The sequence below is a fragment of the Diorhabda carinulata genome, chromosome 7 (genome assembly GCF_026250575.1).
Source record: "Diorhabda carinulata isolate Delta chromosome 7, icDioCari1.1, whole genome shotgun sequence".
Lineage (NCBI taxonomy): Eukaryota > Metazoa > Arthropoda > Insecta > Coleoptera > Chrysomelidae > Diorhabda > Diorhabda carinulata.
The window spans coordinates 25,303,192-25,329,458 of NC_079466.1; the positions used below are offsets into that span (position 1 = coordinate 25,303,192).

The 26,267-nt window shown below is 30.8% G+C and overlaps 7 protein-coding genes and 1 long non-coding RNA gene across 8 annotated transcripts; 5 read left to right on the forward strand and 3 right to left on the reverse strand.

Annotated features, from left to right (window-relative positions):
• Positions 1-2,466: 2,466 nt before the first annotated feature.
• On the forward strand, positions 2,467-5,148 carry LOC130896320 (uncharacterized). The gene is made up of 2 exons (XR_009059559.1): positions 2,467-2,551; positions 4,979-5,148. It is a non-coding gene; the product is annotated as an uncharacterized LOC130896320 (long non-coding RNA).
• A 1,375-nt stretch (positions 5,149-6,523) lies between these two features.
• On the forward strand, positions 6,524-8,384 carry LOC130896519 (mitochondrial-processing peptidase subunit alpha). Its single transcript, XM_057804699.1, has one exon. The coding sequence runs from the start codon at positions 6,697-6,699 to the stop codon at positions 8,323-8,325; it is 1,629 nt and encodes a 542-aa protein (XP_057660682.1). The 5' UTR covers positions 6,524-6,696; the 3' UTR covers positions 8,326-8,384.
• A 595-nt stretch (positions 8,385-8,979) lies between these two features.
• LOC130896520 (vacuolar protein sorting-associated protein 45) lies at positions 8,980-10,916 on the forward strand. Its single transcript, XM_057804700.1, has one exon. The coding sequence runs from the start codon at positions 9,075-9,077 to the stop codon at positions 10,785-10,787; it is 1,713 nt and encodes a 570-aa protein (XP_057660683.1). The 5' UTR covers positions 8,980-9,074; the 3' UTR covers positions 10,788-10,916.
• Positions 10,917-12,009: 1,093 nt separating this feature from the next.
• LOC130896522 (probable arginine--tRNA ligase, mitochondrial) lies at positions 12,010-14,948 on the reverse strand. Its single transcript, XM_057804702.1, has 5 exons — positions 14,788-14,948; positions 13,574-14,732; positions 12,747-12,871; positions 12,300-12,523; positions 12,010-12,211 (listed from the first exon to the last, which is right to left on the reverse strand). Exons 1-5 carry the CDS (start codon positions 14,821-14,823, stop codon positions 12,061-12,063), a joined length of 1,695 nt encoding a protein of 564 aa, XP_057660685.1. The 5' UTR covers positions 14,824-14,948; the 3' UTR covers positions 12,010-12,060.
• Positions 14,949-14,978: 30 nt separating this feature from the next.
• Positions 14,979-18,598, forward strand: LOC130896521 (general transcription and DNA repair factor IIH helicase subunit XPB). Its single transcript, XM_057804701.1, has 7 exons — positions 14,979-15,839; positions 15,950-16,194; positions 16,253-16,562; positions 16,621-16,915; positions 17,063-17,367; positions 17,422-17,766; positions 18,363-18,598. The coding sequence occupies exons 1-7, from the start codon at positions 15,174-15,176 to the stop codon at positions 18,555-18,557; spliced, it is 2,361 nt and encodes a 786-aa protein (XP_057660684.1). The 5' UTR covers positions 14,979-15,173; the 3' UTR covers positions 18,558-18,598.
• On the forward strand, positions 15,007-19,117 carry LOC130896525 (chromosome transmission fidelity protein 8 homolog). The gene is made up of 2 exons (XM_057804704.1): positions 15,007-15,106; positions 18,740-19,117. Exons 1-2 carry the CDS (start codon positions 15,087-15,089, stop codon positions 19,038-19,040), a joined length of 321 nt encoding a protein of 106 aa, XP_057660687.1. The 5' UTR covers positions 15,007-15,086; the 3' UTR covers positions 19,041-19,117.
• On the reverse strand, positions 19,054-19,833 carry LOC130896523 (EKC/KEOPS complex subunit TP53RK). The gene has a single exon (XM_057804703.1). The coding sequence runs from the start codon at positions 19,800-19,802 to the stop codon at positions 19,110-19,112; it is 693 nt and encodes a 230-aa protein (XP_057660686.1). The 5' UTR covers positions 19,803-19,833; the 3' UTR covers positions 19,054-19,109.
• Positions 19,834-20,128: 295 nt separating this feature from the next.
• Positions 20,129-26,259, reverse strand: LOC130896526 (uncharacterized). The gene is made up of 7 exons (XM_057804705.1): positions 26,162-26,259; positions 24,775-25,107; positions 23,120-23,393; positions 22,836-22,913; positions 21,754-21,829; positions 20,683-20,961; positions 20,129-20,617 (listed from the first exon to the last, which is right to left on the reverse strand). The coding sequence occupies exons 2-7, from the start codon at positions 25,088-25,090 to the stop codon at positions 20,363-20,365; spliced, it is 1,278 nt and encodes a 425-aa protein (XP_057660688.1). The 5' UTR covers positions 25,091-25,107; positions 26,162-26,259; the 3' UTR covers positions 20,129-20,362.
• Between the last annotated feature and the right edge of the window lie 8 nt (positions 26,260-26,267).

The following is a 26,267-nucleotide window of genomic DNA, read 5'->3' on the forward strand; positions in this document are numbered from 1 at the left end:
AATCCTTGATATTTAAAGAAATTTAATAATTGTGGCAACGTAGGTTAACGTCCACGATATTAATATCTACAGCAACGTTGCCAAAGTTTATTTCCATCTTATTTTAACGGATTTATAAAAAAAACTTCGTTTCTCTCCATACAGAAGCGGAGTAAGATAAATTTTACGAAAAACTTTGGAATGCGAACGAAATTTTTCAAATTAATATGAAAATCCTCGAATTTTATTTCGAAATCCTTGATATTTAAAGAAATTTTATAGTTGTGGCAACGTAGGTTAACGTCCACGATATTAATATCTACAGCAACGTTGCCAGAGTTTATTTCCATCTTATTTTAACGGATTTATAAAAAAAACTTCGTTTCTCTCCAAACAGAAGCGAAGTAAGAGAAATTTTACGAAAAACTTTGGAATGCGAACGAAATTTTTCAAATTAATATGAAAATCCTCGAATTTTATTTCGAAATCCTTGATATTTAAAGAAATTTTATAGTTGTGGCAACGTAGGTTAACGTCCACGATATTAATATCTACAGCAACGTTGCCAAAGTTTATTTCCATCTTATTTTAACGGATTTATAAAAAAAACTTCGTTTCTCTCCAAACAGGAGCGGAGTAAGAGAAATTTTACGAAAAACTTTGGAATACGAACGAAATTTTTTAAATTAATATGAAAATCCTCGAATTTTGTTTCGAAATCCTTGATATTTAAAGAAATTTAATAATTGTGGCAACGTAGGTTAACGTCCACGATATTAATATCTACAGCAACGTTGCCAAAGTTTATTTCCATCTTATTTTAACGGATTTATAAAAAAAACTTCGTTTCTCTCCATACAGAAGCGGAGTAAGATAAATTTTACGAAAAACTTTGGAATGCGAACGAAATTTTTCAAATTAATATGAAAATCCTCGAATTTTATTTCGAAATCCTTGATATTTAAAGAAATTTTATAGTTGTGGCAACGTAGGTTAACGTCCACGATATTAATATCTACAGCAACGTTGCCAGAGTTTATTTCCATCTTATTTTAACGGATTGACAAAAAAAAACTTCGTCTCTCTCCAAACAGGAGCGGAGTAAGACAAATTTTACGAAAAACTTTGGAATACGAACGAAATTTTTTAAATTAATATGAAAATCCTGGAATTTTATTTCGAAATCCTTGGTATTTAAAGAAATTTTATAATTGTGGCAACGTGGGTTAACGTCCACGATATTAATATCTACAGCAACGTTGCCAGAGTTTATTTCCATCTTATTTTAACGGATTTATATAAAAAACTTCGTTTCTCTCCAAACAGGAGCGGAGTAAGAGAAATTTTACAAAAAACTTTGGAATACGAACGAAATTTTTTATTAAAAATAAAAAAAAAACTAATTTAATAAAAACTTTTAAAATTATTCAAAATCCTTTGAATTGAGTTAAATTTTTTTTTATTTCCAATGAATCACCATAAAGTGGAACCTTTTTAGCCAAAAATTTCGATTCAATACAGGTAAATAATTACAATCTAAGTACCTGCGAATTTTGAAAATGCAGCGATGTTGCCTAGTGGTTTACGTTGATAAAACTTATCATCAAAAGAATACAAAACGAATGATTTACAAAATAAAAAACTATACTTTTCCATAATTTTCATCGATACACCCCTGCACATCACTCAATCTATTTACAATGCATCAACATTAGCATTTACGTGTTAATTAATAGTTCAAGCATAACTCGTTCGTCACCCTCCGTAGTTTTTGATTATTTTATTACTCAGAAACAAAAATTGTTACTTGGTATTAAATCTATACGAAATTTATTCTCATTAATACAAAATATTCAATTATTGTACACAAAATAGAATTAATCGATTTTAAAACTGCATTCGATTCGATTCGATAAGAATCGATAGAAAAATAACAAAAAGAAGACGCGAAAACGTAAAACGGAAGATTTTAGGATAGAGATGGGAGTAACACTTATATTTATTCTTATTACATACACAGGAAGAAGAAATATAAACTGGAGATAATAATTGGCTACGGAAACTTCGTATAGATTAGTGCATGCAGACAATATTGTAATCGTAGCAGATACATTTGAGAATGGACGAATACATAGAGAAAATTCGGGTAATGAACAAAATACTAATGAAATTAGTATTTTCGAATACTCCAAACGTATCCGATACCTCGATATCAGAATAATCTTTCGATTGTACACGAATCGCAACAACGAGACAATTTCGTCATCAAATAATGATGAAAGAGCAAAAAAAATTGATAAGAAAACACGAATTGAATCGTCGATAACGTTTTTTGATGTTGCCATGAAAAAATCAGCCGCGCTTCGATGGATAAGATAAACCGAAAAATTTTCGAATTACGAAACACTGATCGATAAGAAATGTATATTAAAAGCGGGAAAAAACTACGCGAAAATCACAGTTATTATTATAAATTGCGACGAGTTTGCAGATATCAAAATTCGCCGATCCAATCCAAAAGTTAACGATATTTCCGAATCGCCCTGTATTCGAAACTAAACCATTCCGGACGGTAAGAGAAAAATTATTTATTTTGGAGTTTATTTTCGGAAACTTTTCTATTTAATCGATTTGATACGTAATTCGCGATTAGAATTCAAAATTTTTTTCGTACAAAATTAAATTTATAATAATTATCGTTTCTCTCAATTATATACCGATTTAACACCAAAAAAATTGTATTTTTTTTACATTAAAATGTTAAATCATTTTTAATAATTCATAAGTATTTTTTTATTTAATTTTAACAAAGTAATTTAAACGTAATTAATGTTTGAAGGGGTCAATGAACTAAACCTACTTAATCTGTGGATTTTAAGCCTTTTTTCACAGAAAATTAATTTAAAAAAAAAACCGGTAAAAAGTATGGAAATTCATTTTGAATACGTCTACTTCATCGATAATTAATAATCACCGTATATGTAATGGTTAAACGATTAGGGGTGGATAAAAGCTATTGAACGCCCTAGGACTACATCGGTAGAATATGAAAACGCTTTTGTTTTCCAGAAATGTTGTTCATAAGCAGATTATCGATATTTACAGCCCGACTGACAATAAAATCCGCTTTAAGGGTGGTTCGGAGGATTATTTAGATTACGCCTACACCCCCGGTCTGGGATTCAAGTGGAATTGAATTTCTTTAACCGAAACGTACAATAAGAAACTTCCGAAACTCAACAATTATCGAATTTCTAAGGGGGTTGACGTATTCGTTGTTTTCGATCAACGATTCGTCAAATTTCTATGTATATTGTGAAAAAAAAGTACGTCCGGCAACAATGCAATTCGTTTTGAAGCGTATTTAAGCTGGTCGGCGTTGAGGGTTTTCCGCGGTTTTCCTGTAACCCGGTGAATTACCGATAATACAGAGCGGCTGTAAAAAACCCACCCTCTTACCTAAATAACTCCACCCTCCTATAAATACCATAACATCGACCCTGCAGAGGAAATATTACCTTTTATGATTGCCAATTCGAAGAAGACAGAAATGAGGTTATGAAATTCGACTTCTGATTTTTTTTTAATCAAAACTCAACAATTATCAAATTTCTATGTGTGTTGTGAAAAAAAAGTACGTCCGGCAACAATGCAATTCGTTTTGAAGCGTATTTAAGCTGGTCGGCGTTGAGGTTATGAAATTCGATTTGACTTTTATCGAATACGAGGTCTGGCTATTAAATAACGATCGAAGCGGTGCTGGAAGTCTTCTTTGGTGAAGACCTTTAAGTGCTCTTCTTTTTTTTGGCACCAACTTCGCGCAGACTTTTGTCACGTGTAAAATTTTTCCTCTTAAAACAATTTATAGCATTTAATCGGAGTTTTTTTTTTCAATTTAACGAGAAATTTGTTTTTCGACACGAAGAAAAAAACGCGTTCGTTTCAAACCGCCACTCGTTTTTTACCCCACCGGTCTAGAGCGCCCTCTAGGCGCGCAGTTTCGTTATTTAATGACCAGACCTCGTATATATATATATTTTTAAATATTTTTGGTTTATTACTATTATTTAGACGATTTGAAAAGAATGTAATCTTATCAATAAACGTCAATTTGAAATTATTTCAAGCTCGTATTTTTTCCAAATCAGTCGTTTAGATAAAAAAAAAATCCATCGTATGCCTGGCGATGTTGTCCATCAATTTATTTTTTTTATTATCGTTTAGACAGTTTTCGGAAGTCGACTTCCTTTTTCGGTGATTTATTTTTAGAATTAGATAGTTTATACGGTATACCAGGATGATTCAATATGTTTTAATAATTTATTCCTCGTAAACTCGTAAAAAATAGGTTGATTGGCAACGATGCAATATCCATCCAATATCATCATCAAAAGTTTTTATATTGTCCATTCGTTTATTCAAAATGTACACCTACGACAATGACTTTCGTCGCCTACGTAAGCATCGAGCTATATTATGACTCTTTGTTGAATAAAACCTTACTCCCGGTTCTCCCAATAGGGAGAGGACCCATATTGGATCAATAGAAAGGGAGAGTCTCGCCAATGGCAACATTCACTAACAGAATATGCTAATTCATGATAGGAGTTAAACCCTTTTTCGAGGGAAATGACAAATACAAGTGTTCAATACGATTTTTTATCGAAAGTTTTAGTTTAAAAACGTAAATTCGAAATTAATATTGTGTATAAAGTAATAATAATAAAAACGTTAATACTCGTATGTTATTTTGTAACATATCATTTAACACTACAACCTCTATATTAGGTTAACTTTAAATCGAATATTTTGCACAACGATTCACCATATACGACAATCTTATTATTGAATTTTCGTGTAAATCATTACAAAAATATATAAGTGTCGTGTTTTTTGTTTCATTATTAAGGAAAATCTCTGTGGGATTCCAAAAGGTCTATTTACAGTTATTCATAGAATCCAAAAAGTCGAAAAAGAAAATATACTAAATTATTTTTAGCGTTAATGTTGTTGGCATATAGAAGCAGATGTGCGGTGTCAGATATCTGGAGACACTACGACGAATAAAAAATGGCACTACGGCTTGTTTATAATAATAATAAAACACATTTTTCATATTAAATCGTTTTCTATTTATGGATGCTAAAATAAACGTACTGAAAATAACAAGTTTTTTAATATATCTTTACGACAAAGTTAATCATCTTACGAGTAATTGATTGAGAATTTGTGTGTATTATTTCCAAAAACAGTACATTCACAATAACATCCGAAATTTAGATTTTAATATATAACATAATTTACATACCTATTCCAGTTTACCAGCTCTTCTTCATCTTGTTCGGCCTTTAACAATAAAAGTCAACAAGGTTTATTCTTTGATGGATTATTTACGAAGTAAATTTTCGAATTGTAACTTACTATATTATTATCAAGTTTAGGAAATCCTTTTTTATTACTTTTTAGGAAATAATATTGAGATATCCATATTAAGCTAATATTAAATTTTTACTAATATAGTTTATTGGAGCTTAAATTGAAGAACAATAAAAGATAATAAAGAAGAGTCTAAGAACTGTCAATTGTTCTTGGGTAGTCCTTTTCGCGGGTTTTTTTGTTTAAACATCTCTTCGTACGTTCCTCTTAAAAAAAATCGTAAAAATAGTGATAATTTGTAGAAAAAGTGTCCAAACTCGTGGTAATAACGTGAACTTTTAAAAATGTTTGTGAGCGTTTATAATTTTCGATAAAATTTATCCTCTTGGTGATCTTATTTTTGTAGTTCAGTTCGGTAGTGATAGTTCGGGATCATATAATTATTTTTAAATAGTTTTTCGGGTTAAAAAATGTATTAATTTTTTAATACTAAGTGTCTGGTGAAATAATTTGTTTAAAATAAATTAGTTGTGCAATCAAAATGTGTTCTATAACCCCATTTGTTTATACAATTTGGCGCCATTTTTGTGTAAAGTAATTTCAACCAATGTATGTGTGTGTAATCGTGATAGTTATTCAAAAATAGTGCTTTAATACATGCCGTGGATTAGGAAAACAAATGGTGAGTTTTTTTTACATTATGTACTTCACTAAAAATTATTATTATTATTTGAAAATACGTTTGAAATAGCTGACCATCACCTTTGAATTTTATTATTAATAGGAACAGGATGATCCATCAAAGTGGTCAATAATATTACTTAGTATAATAATCTACTTTGGTATACATATAATTTTTTTAATTCAAGATTCAGTAGCAGAATTTCTTCGACATCGATCCTTTAAATTGTTACTTTCTATAATTTTAAATAGCTTAAACTAAGAAATCAAAACGATAGATAGACGAAAGTCATTTTTCTAACTAACACTCTATATATATATATTGAACAATTCAAATTGATATAAATTACCAATGGTTCTTTAAGGTACTCTTAAAACACTCTGTATCTCGTTAACTACCTTATCGGTGTACTCTGAGATGATTACCCGAGCTGTAGTTCGAATCAAATGTGCAAGATTCGAACGTAATTTTGTTATTGACGTGTTCTATCGCTACTGTCAAATTTGATAGTTGTTCTGTCAATGATTTATAAAATATATAAGAAGTGTAATCGGTTTGAAATAATTACTAAATTAAATAATTTTGAATGAATTTCTAATGCATTTTTAAATTAATGCAGTAATATCGAGATAGATATTTGAATTTTTCTAATTGAAACAATGGCATTGCAAACAGGTTATAAACTAAGCAGAGCATTATTCCAAAAGAACCAATTATGGAATTCTCAAAAAAATATAGAAAATTGTTTGATCAAACAATATACTTCGACGGAATGGAAAAATTTAAGTGAAAGACCAAAAATCAAAGTAACTGATATGCCGCCTATGGATGAACCTGTTAAAGGATTACCTAGACCGGTCTACGCTAATTTTAAGGAAGAAGATCAGAAGACGAAAGTAACTATATTATCCAACGGTTTAACTGTAGCTTCTGAAAATAGATTCGGCGCTTTTTGTACTGTAGGAGTTGTTATAGATTCAGGATCTCGATACGAAGTCGCATATCCTAGCGGTATATCACATTTTCTTGAAAAATTAGCTTTCAATTCGACAAAATTTTACCCCGACAAGGATGATATGATAAATAGATTGGAACAGCACGGAGGCATATGCGACAGTCAAGCTTCAAGAGATACATTCATTTATGCGGCATCAGCTTATACATCAGGTTTAAATGATGTTATTCAACTGCTAGCTGAAGCTACTTTAAGACCAAACATAACAAACGAAGAATTATTGAACGCCAAACAAGCCATAAACTTTGAATTGGAAACATTAAATATGAGACCTGAACAAGAAACTATATTAATGGACATGATACACGCAGCAGCATATAGTGACAATACTTTAGGACTTCCGAAACTTTGTCCTCAAGAAAACGTTAATAAGATTAGTAGAAATATGCTACTAACATATCTCAAAAACCACTACACTCCTAAGAGAATGGTTGTGGCAGGTGTGGGTGTCGAACACCCAAAATTAGTAGATGCTGTCCAAAAATATTTCGTAGATATCAAACCGGTTTGGGCGGAAATACAGAATTCAGAAACAATTAAAGATGTTAATGTGGACAATAGTGTGTCTCAATATACGGGTGGTATGGTACATGAAGAATGTGAAATACCGCAGTTCGCTAGTGCAGGTCTCCCGGTACTTTCTCACGTGGTGATTGGCTTAGAAAGCTGTTCTCATCAAGATAAGGACTTTATAGCTACTTGTGTACTTAATATTATGATGGGGGGCGGAGGATCTTTCAGTGCGGGTGGACCGGGGAAAGGAATGTATACTAGATTATATACAAATGTTTTAAATAGATACCACTGGATGTACAGTGCTACCGCTTGTAACCACGCGTATTCTGATAGTGGTCTGTTTTGTATACACGCCAGTGCACCACCTACTCACCTTAGAGATATGGTGGAAGTAGTAGTTAAAGAATTAGTGGGCATGCCAAAGAATATAACCGACGAAGAACTGAGGAGGGCCAAAACTCAATTACAGTCCATGTTACTGATGAATTTGGAATCGAGACCTGTTATGTTTGAAGATATCGGACGACAAGTTCTGGCGTCGGGACAAAGAAGGAGGCCGAGATATTTTATAAACGAAATTGAAAAGATTTCTAAGGATGACATAGTGAGAGTTGCGAGAAGATTACTCAGTTCTCAACCTGCCGTCGCCGCGAGAGGTGATCTCAGAAAAATGCCATCTTTAGAATATATACAAGCCGGACTTATAGATTCCGAAGGTAGGATGCCCAGTGGTCGTAAATTATTACTATTTAGGTAGATGAAATAAAAATATAAAAATTATTTGTAAATTATGTAATTAAATTTTTTTTAAGTAAATGTTTCTTTTAAATGTTTTTCCCAGTATACCCATAAATTATCGCCAAATATCTACAAGTTTTTTATATTGTAAATAGTTTGACATTTGACACTCTCTTTCATAGGTACGTTTCTTTATTGAATTCTGTACCGATTGAAAAGAGCAAAGTGTCACTGATTTCTACCCATAGTGTAAACTACAATTTTTCTTTTACACTAGCGAAGATCTATTATTACTCACCTAAATTATACGTTTAAAATGGATAATACGAAAACGTGTCGTATGTAAACACAGCATAAATTACAGTTTTTCGTTGTAAAAAATCTTGTTTATTAAACAATTGTTATATTGAATGTATACGAACATATTTAGTTCTATTAGTTTGTGTATTAACATAGAACTAAGTTTTTTAGATTTGTGATGCTAATTCTCATAGATAAAGAAATATAGATAGAGAAATTGTTACTTTATGGTTCTTAATTTTTAGTTTGAAAAAACTTTTTTATATAATTCTTAATGTAAACTGGTAGATATTAAGAATCTTTTAGTGTAAAATCTGATTATACTTCAATTTTTTGTTTGAAAATACGAATGTACAATATTACGTTATCTATGGTTATTGATCAAAGAAAGACGTAAAGATAAATAGTTTACATGTCAAGTTAGATACGTATAAATAAATTTTTTTAGTTTAATAGAGAATTTTCAAAATGAATGTTATATCAGCAATTAAAGCTTATGTAGTAAAAATGACATCGGAAAGTGAACCGGGCATGAAAGTATTATTAATGGATAAAGAAACGACAAGTGTTATCAGTATGGTATATGGACAATCGGAAATTCAACAGAAAGAGGTATTTTTATTAGAGAGAATAGATTCTCCAAACTTTCCTAATTCAACAGGGCTTCGATATTTAAAATGCTTAGCATTTCTGAGACCCACGCAACAAAACATCAGTGCTTTATGTTCGGAACTTCGCAATCCAAAATACGGGGCCTATTACATATATTTCAGTAATATAATAGCTAAAGCAGATATAAAAATTCTAGCTGAACACGACGAACACGAAGTAGTCAAGGAAGTTCAAGAACTTTATATGGATTATTTAGCAGTAAACCCGCATTTATTTTCGTTAGGATTGAGTAGTACGATGACAATGTTGAATTGGAATCCTTCTGCTTTGCAATTAAGTGTTCAAGGGATTATTTCCGTATTATTATCGTTAAAAAAATGTCCGATTATACGTTATCAAGCAAATTCGAATGTATGTAAAGATTTGGGTACTAGAATAGATGAAGTAATAAACAAAGAATCTTCATTATTCGCTTTCAATCAAATAAATAATTCTTTACTGTTGATATTAGATCGTAGAGATGATCCGGTTACTCCTTTACTAAACCAGTGGACCTACCAAGCCATGGTACACGAATTATTAACAATAAACAATAATAGAGTGAATCTATCTAATATACCAGGCGTCGCGAAAGAATTAACCGAAGTTGTGTTATCCGTAGAACAAGATACGTTCTATGCTAAAAATATTTATCTAAATTACGGCGAAATCGGCACTAACATAAAACAATTGATGGATCATTTTCAGGCGAAAGCCAAAAGTCACCAAAAAATCGAAACTATCGCCGATATGAAAAATTTCGTCGAATCGTATCCTCAATTTAAAAAATTATCCGGAAACGTGACTAAACACGTGACTGTAATTGGAGAACTTAGCGCTATGGTAAATAGACACAATTTATTAGACGTTTCTGAAATAGAACAAGAACTATCGTCCCAAAATAACGATCATCACGCACATCTTCAAAGTATTAAAAAATTGTTAACAAACGATAAAATCAGAGACATCGACGCCGCCAAATTAGTAATGCTTTACGCTTTGAGATATCAGAATCACAGTAACAACGATGTAACAGGTCTAATAGAGCTGCTTAAAAAAAGAAACGTCTCCGATAGATTATTAAAAAATATTGTAAATATATTAGAATACGCCGGTTCACATGCTAGACAAAGTGATTTATTTAACGTAGAAAACGCCGTCAAGATAACCAAAAGATTTATAAAAGGCTTAAGTGGAGTGGATAACGTTTATACCCAACACAAACCGCTTCTACACGAAACTCTAGAAGATTTAATTAAAGGTAAATTAAAAGAGCAAATGTACCCCTATTTGGGTAGCCACGGAGCTAACGGACGACCGCAGGATATAATTATTTTCATAATCGGAGGGGCTACTTACGAAGAATCTTTAACCGTACATTCCATCAATAAAAATTATCCGAGTTTTAACGTTTTATTAGGTGGTACTACCATTCATAATTCGTCTAGTTTTTTAAACGAAGTCGAACAAGCGACGAAAAACTGCGCTAGAAGACATACAAGAAATATTCGTAATATACATTTTGATTGAATATATATTTTTTTTACATTCCCTATATCTATATCCAAAGATGTATATGTGTAATTATTTATTTACTTTTGTTATATTATTAAATATATTTGTTGTTACTATATAATCATTAAAAGCCTATTTATACAATTTTAATTTCTTTATAACTAACCACTTTTTCCATAACGAATAGTCGAGAATAGTTATTTGTATGCCAAGGACTGTGAGTGCTACTTTGTTGCACGAGTCCAACAAAGTAGTACGAAATTTTTTAGACGACGCATAAGATCCAAAACTCATCAATTTCCTGAAGAAACAAAACAAAGGGTACATTGCAAAAATATCAAAAACTTCAACCAGGGAAAATATAGTAGAATTCTTGTTACGGTGAGATCAGGTGGCGTGGATCAGAGTAACTCTTCATTCATTCATAATCATTCATCGATTTAGACAAAACTTCGGATAAAACAAAAAATTAAAAACTTGAGGTTATGCAAAATCATCGAAGTAAAACTGTCAACATTGAAGTGGCTAGAGTCACTCCAGAGCGTCCCGAAAGTGTTTTGCAGTACGGAACCGTCACTTTCACTAAATGAAACACTCAAAACGCAACTTTCGGTATGTAAATGAATGAAATAAAGAACGAACAACTTTCAGATGTCGTCGTCTGAAAAATATTTTTTAATAAAAACGTGGTACACATCTTATGTAATTATATTAATTATTAATATATATTAACACTATGGTAAATTAGAAATATCACGGAAATAGGGATAATAAAAGATGTCGGGTCGTGCTATTAAATAATGAACACGCATCCTGTCTGACGCGCGTTTCGACAATCAAATTATCATCTTCAGACACTGACTAACTTGGTTATCGAAACGCGAGTCAGACAGTGTAATTGTGAGTATCGGTGTAGTGGTAGTGTAAATAGTGTGTTCACGAACGGTTCTAAAAATTCCAAATAACACTATTGAAGTTTAAAAAATGATATTAAAATAAAAAACATTCATTTATAGATATTTCATCGTCTTTGTATTCATTTTCAGAAAAAGAAAATACAATATTTTTCGAAAAACATTTTTTTGTACAGTTTTCGAAGACAAATCGAGGAGTTGATGGTTTTTGATATTTTTTATTGACAAAAAAAGTGATGAAATTTCGTATTTCAAACTTGGGTCTCATTTGTATCTTTTACGCACCAAAAAATAGAAAAAAAATCGGTATAAATAAACAAAACGGTATATTTTTTCCAAATATTTATTTGAAAAAAAAAAAAAAATAAATAAAATCACATCTTCTTCAACGGCCGAAGACCTAGAATAGTCATTCCGTTACCTAAAACTTCTCTGGCAGTTTTGAAGAGCAGTAATCTTTGAGAGGCTATTTCCACGCTCTGCCCTTTCACTTGCAACGTCTTAAACGCTTTGTTGATCTGGTTACTGGCAATTGAAAAAAATTTATTAAAATACCACGACCGTTGGACTGCGTTTTAACTGAATAGAAAACAAATAATGTTACACGACTTACCACAATTGAAAGAGGTAATTAACTAAAATATAAGCTTCCAATTGTTCGTTGGCATTGTACAAAATATCGTGGAATTTTGCGAGTTGTTTTGTTAGTGCCACTGCTTCGGGTTCTAGTAAAATTTCTGGAACGCACTCCTTAGCAGGAACTATTCCCGTATTATCTTCCAAGTTGTATAAACGGCAATGTGCGTATTGAAGTTTTATACCAGTATCACCTTGTGCCTTAAAATATTCGAATTTACGAAAAATTGACATTAAAAACTATTATTACAAACTCCCTAGTTGCTAAAAGTATATCAAACGATATATAAATAAATTGGATGATAAATGTTAGTGAATAGTTTTGTGTATAAATAAATTATGTAAATAAGATACATTGTGGATATAAATTCACCCCACGGTTTTATGATTGAAAACTGTTTAAATAAATAATAACCTAACCAACCTGCAAAGCTTGATCCCAAACAAATTCATAATCTTTTTGCCTTCTTCTTTTCAAATCGTTTATAATAATACAAGAAACTCCTAAAATATCTGCTGCATGACCATTTTCGATCGGGGCTTTGGTAGCTAGAAATCATTTATTATTATCAGAAATACTTGATTAACTAAATAGAATATTTTTTTGTATAGTTTGAATCAACTGCGTTTACTTAGCATGTGTTTGAAATAAAACAATCAATTTCACCTCAATGCGAACTAGCAAAAAAAATCGAGTATAAAGAAATGATAAACTAACGTCTGTTGATAATTTTGTAATAAGTTAAATGAAATTAAAGCCAGAATCGAGATCCATGTGAGAATGTTTAACTTTGACCATAAAACTTAAACCCATGATTTTATAACCCAGACTAAATTTTGTCCAAACGAATATGTAGACAGAAATAAACCTCAACAAAACGTCTAGAATGTGATATTTTGAAAATATCAAATTTATAGATCACTATGTACCTTTTAGACTTGGTATCCTTTACATATTAGTTGGAATAGACATTTTAGAGTGTTCGGGGTAGCAATTGAAAAGGAGAGATTGCATAGTGCAGAAATGGAATCAAAAAGATACTTATAAGTACCCAATACCCTAAATTATTATTTTGTGCATTATCTACACTAAATAAATAATAATTTTCGTCTCTTTTATTGTTGCTTTCAAAATTCCTTTGCTACCCCCTTGAACCAAAAGTGATTACCCTTTGTAGTGAAATTAATTTACAAAACTAGATACATGATTTAGATTAAAAAAAAAGTAAAATTTACAATATTTATACTTACTTGGTGATTCAATTTGTTTTTTGATCATGCGATCACGGCATTCGTCTAAAATGTCTTTTAAAAAAATTGCACTTCCTTTCCTAGTACTCATACCTAATATCCTACCAAATTTAACGTGAGTAATTCTATTTGCCCAAGGTAAATCCATTTTATATAAAATATTTTTTAGAGCGTGAAAATGATCGCTCTGACTGCTGTCCACTACGTAATACATTTTATCAAAATTGTATTTTTTGAATCTGTCCAATGCTGCGGCGATATCTCTTGTTAAATATAAAGTTGTTCCATCACTTTTCACAACCGTAACGTTACGGTCACCTATTAGAGCAGTTTCTTTGCCGTCTTTATCTTTATGTATGATATTTTTTTTCCTCAATACAGTTAGAACGTCTTTGATTTGTTGAGCTTTATAGTCTGATTCAAAATTGTATACATCAAATGTTATACCCAACCTTTTGTATGTTTCGATTAAATCCAATTTGGAAAATTCCATGAATTGTTGCCAATTGTTTATTTCTTCTTCTGATCCACCTTCTAATTCTGCAAATATCTTTTTGGCTTCCTCCGTGTAACGTGGATTATTCTCAGCTAACTTATTAGCGTGCACGTAACACTGATACAGTAATTGTAGGGGATTTTTTTCAATATCCTGAAGACTATATTTCAAATCGTTCACCCCTAGTTTTATGAAACCGTATTGTGTGCCCCAGTTACCTAAATAATTCAATTTCGTTACTTTGTTCCTAAGAAAATCGTTTAAATTTCCTATAAAGTTTCCTATGATTGTGGATCTTAAATGTCCGAAATGAAAAGGTTTTGCAATATTCGGCGAGCTGTATTCAACTAATACGTTTCTGGGTTTAAAATTGAGATCGGGTAAAGAGCAATTTTCCATGACATCTTTAACGAATATGTATCGGTCTATCTCAAACGCGATCTTTCTATTGGCACGATCTCTTACGAGTTGAATATTCTTGATTATATCGTCAGGTTCTATTTTCAATATTTCCGTTACATTCGTAACTCCCAATTGGGCTTCTAATATATTAACCGGTAAACTAAGCTCTATTTTATCATTTCCGTTAGTATTTCCGATTTGAATTAAATGTTGAAGTTCTAGTGGACTGATCCTCGTAGTTTTATGAAGCGAATCTATTACCTAAAAATTCAAAATTTTTATAAAGTGCCTCATATGGAGATTTTTATAAAATTACTTTTCTACCTAGATATAACTTTAATTTTGATGACATATTTTAAGAAAAATAAAAATCTCATAGTTGAATTTTTAGGTTAAATTCGGTCAATAGACATAAAAACCTACATAGACTCTTAATATTGAAGAGATAACATATCGAAAGCTCAAGACTAGAGTTCAACTATTAAAGAAGAAGAAAAGTATTCTAATATATTTTCAATTCTATTAATTTCAAATGTCAGGTGTCAATTTTTCATACAGCATTTCTCATTTATATTGATTAAATTCGAATATATCTATACATTAAACTATAATAAAATGCCTATTTTATTAAAAGCGTAAGTATAATTTAATTTCAATGTGAAAATTGTGATATATAGCCAATTTTTGAATGAAATATAAATAATGGGGCCCCCTAAACGTTGGAGTTCTAACAAATCTGACAATAAAACGACTAAAAAGCGCAAAAAGGAAGATAACGATGATTGGACTTACGAAGAAGAAGATACTAACGATACAGAAGGAACGGAAGGTGATATTCCAGGAGCAGCAATTCGTGATGCAGAAAAAAATGATCAATCTGCACAGGAGGATGAATTCGGTGCTAAAGATTATCGATCTCAGATGATTTTAAAACCCGATAATGCTTCAAGACCTCTTTGGGTAGCTCCCAACGGCCACATATTTTTAGAATCGTTTTCTCCCGTTTATAAACACGCTCACGATTTTTTGATAGCAATTTCTGAACCTGTATGTCGTCCCGAATTTATTCATGAATATAAATTAACAGCTTATTCGTTATATGCCGCGGTTAGTGTTGGCCTACAAACAAACGATATAATTGAGTATCTGAAAAGATTAAGTAAAACTAGTGTACCTGATGGTATTATAGAATTTATAAAGTTATGTACTTTATCATATGGGAAAGTTAAATTGGTATTGAAACATAATAAACATTTCGTGGAGAGTCCCTACCCTGATATTTTACAAAAGTTATTAAAGGATCCAGTCATACAGGAATGTAGATTACGTAGAAATGCCGAAAATGAAAGTGAGGAGTTTATTAAACAGGTAAGTTTAATTTTTTTTCTTAGGTGGTGTTAATTTAATATCATTTAATTACATTTTATTAAGGCTAAAATTGAAATTTAACGTAAAATTAGTTAATTTATATATAATAGGTTCAAGATAAAAAAGTAGCACCAACTTTTGGGGCTAAACCTGGTACATCTTCAGAGGCTAACACTGAAGGTACAACTGTGCCTGAAGATATCACTAGTTTTTATGAAAAAATCGATGAAGGGGAAGATGAAGAAGATGCTTCTTTAGAAACTGTATCATTTGAAGTGAATCAGGAAAAAATTGAGGTTATTCAAAAGAGGTGTATCGAATTGGAATATCCTCTATTAGCAGAATACGATTTTAGGTGTGCAAATATATTTTTATTCTAAATAATAATGATGGAAAATGTAATTATTTTATAGAAATGACACAGTTAACCCTGATATAAATGTGGATCTTCGTCCTTCTGCAGTTCTGAGACCCTATCAAGAGAAAGCTTTGAGAAAAATGTTTGGAAATGGTAGGGCTCGATCAGGTGTTATAGTTTTACCTTGCGGTGCTGGAAAATCTTTAGTAGGAGTAACAGCCTGTTGTACGGTTAGAAAAAGGGCCCTAGTGTTATGTAATTCAGGTGTATCAGTGGAACAATGGAAACAACAGTTTAAAATGTGGTCTACTGCTGATGATAGCATGATATGTAGATTTACTTCAGAAGCTAAAGATAAACCAATGGTAAATATCATTTATTGGTATTAAAAGGGTAGAAAATTTTTAAATTTTTTTATTTTAGGGTTGCAGTATTTTAGTAACGACTTATTCCATGATTACCCACACCCAACGTAGATCTTGGGAAGCTGAACAAACCATGAAATGGTTACAGGAACAAGAATGGGGAATAATGATTTTAGATGAAGTCCATACTATTCCGGCAAAAATGTTTAGAAGAGTACTTACCATAGTACAGTCTCATTGCAAATTGGGCTTAACGGCTACTTTACTTAGAGAAGATGACAAAATTGCTGATCTGAATTTTTTAATTGGACCTAAGCTGTACGAAGCCAACTGGTTAGAGCTGCAGAAAAGAGGTGAGCCGATGGGGTAGTTGATGATTTTCTAGACAGTCATATTTCACTAAAAATATCACTAATTCTATCAAATTTTACTTGTAAATGTTGAGTACAAGTGGAATTGTTATTTTGAGTTGGTTTCTAGTTATTAAATCTCAATTTCAGGTTACATTGCTAGAGTACAGTGTGCAGAAGTTTGGTGTCCAATGACACCCGAGTTTTATAGGGAATACTTGGTTTGTAAAACTAGTAAACGTCTTTTGTTGTACGTTATGAATCCAAACAAGTTTAGAGCCACGCAATATTTGATTAGATATCACGAAAGAAGAGGAGATAAAACAATTGTTTTTTCTGATAATGTATTTGCTTTGAAACATTATGCTATTAAAATGAACAAACCATACATTTACGGACCTACTTCACAAGGAGAAAGGATACAAATTTTGCAAAACTTTAAATTTAATCCAAAGGTGACGATTTTAAAAAATTATCGAATTGTTGTAGCAAATTAATAATTGTTTCAGGTAAATACGATTTTCGTTAGTAAAGTTGCAGATACTTCCTTTGATCTTCCAGAAGCTAATGTTTTGATACAAATCTCATCTCATGGTGGATCTCGAAGACAGGAAGCTCAAAGATTAGGTAGAATTTTGCGTGCAAAGAAAAACGCAGTGGCAGAGGAATATAATGCGTTCTTTTATACATTAGTCTCACAGGATACCATGGAAATGAATTATTCTAGAAAAAGACAAAGATTTTTGGTCAATCAAGGATATAGTTATAAAGTCATTACCAAATTAGCCGGTATGGACGAAGAACCTGATTTGTTGTACAAAACTAGGGATGAACAGGGACAGTTACTACAACAGGTATACACTATAATTATTCGATCCAAATTTTTCTCAACTAGTTCCTTTTTTTGTGTCATTATTTGGACATTTTGGTTGCTAATGCTTCTCATCTAGGAAAACTCTTTTCTACTTTGTTCTTTAAAAAGATTAAAGAATCCTTCCAACATTACATCAATACTTCCAGTTTCTTTAATTAGATTTGTTATTAAATTCTAAGAGTTGAGAACTTTGAGTTGGGAACTTTGAAAAATTCTAGTACGTCGAAAGTAACAAAAAAAAATTATTTAATTCATAGTAGTTCAAATGTACCAAGCCAGAAATGTAATACTGTTACATTTATAATTCAAATAGAATTTGTGGAGTGTTGATTGTCGTTAAAAATGTAGTAGTTCAAATGTACCATAAGAGAAATTATAGTTTTTCTTAATAACCAGAGAATTCTACCTAATGAGAGATTCTTCTTTATAATCTTATTGATTAAGAAGTGTTTAAATACATTGATTTCATAGTTTCTTCGTATTTTGGATTATTATTTTTAAATTTGATACAATAGAGCAGCGACTGTAGATTCTTGTTTCAGATAAAGGTAAAATGTTAATGTATTAAAATTTTAGGTTTTAGCTGCGAGTGATATCGATTGTGAAGATGAACGTATACCAGGGGAAGGTGGTTCTAAAGCAGGTACCACTAGAAGAATTGGGAATATGGGTTCCATATCTGGAGCAGATGATGCTGTTTATTACGAATACAAAAAGAATTCAGGGATGGGTCAAAATAAACATCCCCTCTTCAAGAAATTTAGATACTAAGTTTATGTAATTTGATTATTTAATAAAATAATTTTTTGTTATTCTTCATATTTTTATTTTCCTATGGAATCTTGTTTATGGTATATCATCATCGTTATCTTCTAGTTTTATCAACGATTTTTGTATTTTCTTATATTTATAATTATCAAATGGCATAAAGATACAATTTGTTTAATTTTTAGTTCAAAACCGCTATCAGATGAATGGTCAATTATAGAACTTCAAGGAGATTTAAAATCACATTCGGAATCAAATTTTGAGGGGCAGTTTATTGGCGACTTACAATATACAAAAACTGGAATTCCAATATTGATTATTGGACATCATTTGATTTATGGAAAAGAAACAAAAATAGAAAAACCTTTTGCGTTAATAGAAAAACAAGAAGTAGATGGAAAGATTGAGTTTGTAGTGAAAGCCATTATAAAGAATAAAATTATTTTTAAAACCAGACCTAAACCTATCGTTGCGAAAACGGATTAACACACACTGTTTTAGAAATATTTTTTTTATTTTTATACAGAAATTTTATAATAAAAAAATAAAACATTTTCATCCTACCATTGTTCTTTTTCTCCCCCTTGCTCTAACGTCTTCGTATTTCACCAGCACTTCATTACTACCATTTTTATATTGTTTCTTATAACCTCCTATTATTTCGGGAAACATTTTGTCAGCTACACTATGGGTACTTAATAAAGCTCTTTCTAATACGTACAAATCGACACCTTTATCTTCAGTGTTTGAATCTATGTAAGCTAAACCAAAATCGATTAATACTAAATTCAATTCTGTTAGATCATTAAAAATATCTTTTCCTCTCTTATTTATGACTAAAATATTAGAAGAAGTTAAATCGCCGTGAATTATATTATTTTTATGTAAATTTCCTATTAATTTGCCTATTTCAAAGAAAAATTGTGCAAGTTTTGTTTCATCTGTTGTATTTTCTTCGATAAAATCTTTGACTGTTTTACTGTGCTCAATTAATTCCATAAATATAATTCGTCGATCAAAATCTACTAAATATATAGCAGGGGTTCTTATTCCTGCTATTTTACATCTCACTAAAGCTCGACTTTCTGATTTCATTCGTTCTTTAGTTAAATTCGTATCTAGTACGGGATGACGGTAATTTTTTGTAAACCGTTCTTTAGCAATTGTTGATTTTCCTAAATATATTCCTTTGTATATTTTAGCTTCGGCACCTTGTTTTATTAATTCAAAGTTTTTTAAATTATCCATTTTCGTTGTATTTAATTATTAAACAACTAAACATAACCTTAAAATCGAAGGTTATATAACGACTTCTTTTTTATACAGTAAATTCATATAAATATGACTAAAGATAAATTAAAAACATAGAGTAGATAATTAATTTCGATGTATTAAAACCGAGTCTTGAATTTTTAATCGGTGTATGGCGAATATATGCCTAAGTTGTCAATTTCAAAATTTGTGAATATGAATTATCAGAAATAATAATCGATTCTTGTAGATGTTTTTCACTTTTTTTTTTTGATATCAGTCGTTTTTATATATAAATTTTTAAGTAGGGAAAGAAATAAAACGAAATTAAATTCTATAAAATTATATTAGAAAATGTGATTTATTGTATACTAACCAACTTAAAGGTTTAGCACCAATCTATATTGTTGAAATTTAAATGTAGTTTTTTTAACTATATAATAGATAATTCCTTCTTCCCATATATCACATGACCAGTGTTTACGCTAAGATAAATTAATTATGAATTAAATTTTATTTATGTCTTAATTGAGTTAAATTTGTTTTTCATTATATATTTATACGGAGGTTATCAAATTAGGTACGTAACTATTTAAAAACATATTCGTCGAAAATTTTTCGTCACTAAAGCCGTGATCGTTCTTCAGTGAATCCTCGCTGGATTTCGTCATCATATATTCTAAGAATCTCCGTTGTTGTTCTTTCATCGTCATCATTTCTTCTTCTTCTAATACTTCGATCAAAGCTTCCTCTATAGTTTTCGTTACTAGAATTTCTACAATACTCTTCACTTCAGAACTCAAATCAAAAAGCTGAAAAAATTTATATATATATTAGAAAATATATATTAATTGAACATATATTTGAATCTACTTACATCAGTAGGACGTACTTGAACCTGAACATCATTCATTTTCAAATCTTTTGGTTTATCTATGGCGTAATCTTGCGTGTCAGTTTGAGTACTAGCGTCAGAAATACTCTTGTTTGTTAACGATTGTTGTAATTCGCTCAGTTCTAATAATTTCTGTTGTAAATGAACCGGAACGGCATAAAGAGCTTGTACTTGTTGTTTAGGATGTTTTGCATGTTGATTTATCGCCTTTTTCCTTGCTATATATCTTCTTTTAGCCTGCTCGACTCGATGCTGGTCAACCTAAATAGTAAACAATCGTTTATTCAGACATTTATATTTTTATAATTAACCAAAATCCCAATATAGAATCGTTAACGAAATTATCGACTCCAAATAATCCTCCGTTCAATTACAATCGATGGATAGTTGAGATATTTTTGTTTCTGCGAATCACAGAACTGTACGTTATGTCATACGAAACTCTGTGGTATTTGTTCATAAACGTTCCACAATCAATTCTCAACCAGTAGTGTAATGACAATTCTAAACATTCTTAGAAATACATTCTTGTTTCTGCGGATCACAGAACTGTACATTATGTTCTTAGAAACTCTGTGGTATTTTTTCGTACGCGTTCCACAATCAATTCTAAGCATTCTAGGAAATATATTTTCGTTTCTTAGAATCATAGAAATGTATATTATATTAAACGAAACTCTATGGTATTTGTTCGAAAACGTTCCAGAGTCAATTCCGAACAAGTACTGAAACAATTCTAAGCATTTTAAGAATAAATGTGGTTGTTCCATAGAATTCTGTGTTTTGAATATATTTCTGTGAACATTCGATTAGATATTGAAGCGTCTATTCTAAAAATGGCTATTTCTGCGATTTCGGCTTGTAAACATAGCAAAATAAAAAGAGGCTGTGATTAAATAGCGTATTAAGTTGAAGGAAACATGATGATTGCAACATACCTCATCGCATGATAGAAGTTTAGCAAATGCGAAATTGGGATTCCATTTGGGCTGCCAAATATTATGATATACATATATTACAAGAGTTTAATACTTTTTTTTTTCAAATACATACCTGATTTTCCGTTCTGGTAGCGTCATTTTCTTTCAATTTTTTCTTATCTAATGGCGGATGAGGTTTTACATTATCTCTAAAAAATATATTTATTAAGATATAGGTATGTTGAAATTAGGTGTAAATAATTCACACTTAGAAGGGAGGATAAAGATTGAATAGATAATGTTTAAATGAACTCAAGCTACCCGCGACCAAGGTCAACAAGCGTAATAAAAAGATCCCTGACATTATTCATAACACGCGATGTTTTTAAAACATACGAATTACGTTGAAACAACCCTTTTTACACGTATAAAAACAATTTATTTACACGATATCCGCAGAATAAATATTTCGACAGTAATCCTTATAACAATGAACCGAATCTGCTTATTCTCAGATCAAAACAAATAGTATTTAATCTTTTTTGTTTTTTTTTTTGAAGCGGAACGTTTACGGCAGCAGATCAAAGACAATCAATCGTGATTGAATGTTGAAAATAAATTGTCATAAATTATGAATTTTCACTAGTACTGTTAGTTATACTTCACTGCCCTCTGTATATGGTTATTTCGCCTTACTTATGTTACGGACTCGTCCACGACATGGACCGTGAAGCCGGTACTGTTCGATTATATCGATAAAATCTAAAATTTGGTGGATTCGCCGAGTACAAATTTCCGAACAAATGCAAAGGAGACAATTTGTAAAAAAGACTTTTTGTTTGTTTGTTTGTTTAGGGAGCCACATTTAAATAAGCGATTTAAAAATTGCAATAGTTCATATGAATCCATTATAACAATAAATTGATTTGTTTTGTGGATAAAATACAATGAATAGATAATTTCAAATTATTTTTAAACAAATAACTGAATATATTTCAAATTTGGAACCTTTATGTACTAAATAACTAAATTTAATATATTTTTGATTAATGACGTATTCGTAGTATATCGATTTCACGCTTTATTCAGGGTTAACAAATTGATTTTAACCTCGTGGACGATGACCTACAGTAACCTGAAAATCATCATCATGCAGATGATCTAAAAGCGGAGAAACTGCGTTTTAAATATCCCGAATAATTAATGGCGTTTTACCTTAAATTTTCGTTTTGTTTTTTGATTCCCACGACGGTCCCAACCAATTTGGCAGCCGCGCACGCTGCTGCTTCACATCTGCGAATAAAAATTTGTTTTTATGCCCGAATCTAATTAAAAACATAATTAAATGTTGTTGTCATATTTTTTTTCTAGTTTACTTTGTTAACAGAGTACAAAAGGGGGCTCGAGTAGAAATCCAAGTGGTTTAAAAATGTAATTGGGGTTTCGAAAGGGACGATTTAATTCTTATCGTATATATGTATATAAAAAAAATCAACTACCTGTTTTGATGGACAGTCCTAGGAGGAGTCCTGCTCAAAATTCTCGGTTGACTGGAAAAAGCGTAAAGTTTCTTTATTTCCTTTGGATTTTTTTTCACGATTTTCGTTTCATCGATTTTCATACCGATAAGATTTGCTATCTCAGGCGGCGGTTCTAGAAATTGCCCTTTTTTCACAGTTGTCACAAAGGGTTTCTTCAATGTTGGTGGATCGGTATTATTAGAAAATTTTTGTTGTTTCGCCTCAAATTTTTGAAGCCTCTTCAATTTCGAATCTAAAAATAAAGAAAAAGAAAAATAATACTAAATAACTTCACCTTTATATTCAATTAAGTTGAAAATTAATATTTTGAACTCTGAAATCTATTATACGTTTGCAAATATAATTTTTGAAAATTGTAAACGTTACAATGTTAGTTTGAACAAAGTCTTTATTTCAAACTGATCTAGATGTAAACTTGATTCGATTCGTACAATAAAAATCGAATTTTTACAAAAGATTCTTTACCTAACGAATATACGATTTGTTTCGATTACTGAGAGTAGTTCAAATGTACTTATAAATAAGAATTGTAGTTCAAAACAACTGTACATCGTGTACATACGAAACTCTATGGTATTTGTTCGAAAAAGTTCCAAATTCAATTCGAAAACAGTCCTGTAACTATTCTAAGCATTCTTAGAAATATATTTTCTTTTCTGCGGATCACAGAACTGTATATTATATTATACGAAACTCTGTGGTGTTTGATCGAAAACGTTCCAGAGTTAATACAATGTTAGTTTGAACAAAGTCTTTATTTCAAACTGATCTAGATGTAAACTTGATTCGATTCGTACAATAAAAATCGAAATTTTACAAAAGCTTCTTTACCTAACGAATATACGATTTGTTTCGATTACTGAGAGTAGTTCAAATGTACTTATAAATAAGAATTGTAGTTCAAAACAACTGTACATTGTCTACATACGAAACTCTATGGTATTTGTTCGAAAAAGTTCCAAATTCAATTCGAAAACAGTCCTGTAACTATTCTAAGCATTCTTAGAAATATATTTTCTTTTCTGCGGATCACAGAACTGTATATTATATTATACGAAACTCTGTGGTGTTTGATCGAAAACGTTCCAGAGTTAATACAATGTTAGTTTGAACAAAGTCTTTATTTCAAACTGATCTAGATGTAAACTTGATTCGATTCGTACAATAAAAATCGAAATTTTACAAAAGCTTCTTTACCTAACGAATATACGATTTGTTTCGATTACTGAGCGTAGTTCAAATGCACTTTTGAAAGCTTATAAATAAGAATTGTAATTCAAAACAACTGTACATTGTCTACATACGAAACTCTATGGTATTTGTTCGAAAACGTTCCAAAGTCAATTCGAAAACAGTCCTGTAACTATTCTAAGCATTCTAAGAAATAGTATATTATATTATACGAAACTCTGTGGTATTTGTTCGGAAACGTTCCAGAGTCAATACAATGTTAGTTTGAACAAAGTCTTCATTTTAAACTGATATAGACGTAAACATTGTCGTACGCCTTTTAGAGCTGTGCAAATAAATTAAATCTAATCGCTGTAAATAGGATAAAATCGAGGCGAAAACTGAGAATGTGAAAAAAAAAAATAGAGTTTTCTTGTACTAACCTAACGTTTTGGTAAACGCCTCTGTATCTAGCTCATTTTTAATACCTTCTAGATTAATTTGATCGGCGCTGTTGTTATGGCATAAATTCCCGTGTGATTTAGTAATATTCCTTTTAATTTCATCGTTGTTTTCTTCGAGTTTATTATTATTTATTCTTCTAGTCGGATGGACGATTACGTTAGGTTTGGATTTTTGAACGTCTTGATCGAACGCTTTCAAAATCGGTTGGCCGACCACTGCTATAGGAAAATTATCTTGATTGATTATTTGGAAAGCGGTTTCTTCTTCTTCTCGGTCACCGGGAACGGGAGGCATCTTCTGCTAAAAGGAAACTATCACGGGAAATTAGTTTTCGAATATGGTTAAGGTTGAAAAAGAAACTGATCATTATTGAATCTGTTTTTGAACTTCCGATGGTTCATTATCCTTATTACATCATTTTTTCACTTTTAAATCGCTTGTACCACTTTTGAACAGTTTTTATTGAGATATTTCAACATTTCGTAGGCTTCTTGGGCATATTTAATAACCCGAAATGAAAAATAACAAAAATAAAAATGATTTAGTCAATAAACGTCGATAATTCAAATGACAGACAAACAACAATAAAGTTTTTTTTTTTAAATAAAATCTTTAACTGGCGCAGTCAGTAGGATTCGTGCGGTAAAAAACTTGACCAAGCATCTCAATACCTGCGTTTCTACTTCAGAACACCAAAGATTTTTGAGAAACCAGAGAAGTAAGGAAAAAAGGAAAGAGAAATATGAATTTTTCATTCTTGAGGACTGGGGAGAGAAAATTCTAAAACTTGAAACTAAAAATTAATTTAGTTCATTCGCTTGTAAAATTGAAAATTGCGTTTTTTGTAACAATAAAGTTTTTTTTTAAGATTTTCAAAAGTAAAATCTCTAATTTGACATTTGTTTTTCTCAAATATTAACACGTCGTAAACTAGATTTCTGTGAAAGATAATCGTCCGAAATTTTCTTAAAAATAGTCGTATATAATTTCCTTTCATGAATAAAAGAACACGCATAAATTTGCGAATTTATTCACCCCGAGATTTCACATATTGACATTGAATAGTTGAAGGTCAGTTTTTTTTTCCCATTTAACAATTTTATGATTAATGTTTTCAATCCCCGTTTTCGCTTTTCCACTAACTAGACCTACGTTAATTTTCATTTTTATTTCTAGTTAATTCGTCATATAAGTATAACTTTTTAAAAGTTTGATAACCTGAATAGATAGTCGGGTTATTTTAATGCGCTGGAAAAAAATTTATAATCTACGATAAAAAAAAACCGTTATATTTTTCAAAAAATTCTCTAATGCTTTTTAATTATATTTGTGATATACACCTAAGTGAGATTTAATTATACTTACCGTCAATTTCATACAAAAACCGGTTAGAAAATTGAGAAAATAACCAGTAACGTAGCACTAGTATTAAATCGACTGACCATTGTCCACTTTTTGGGGTTAGTAACTG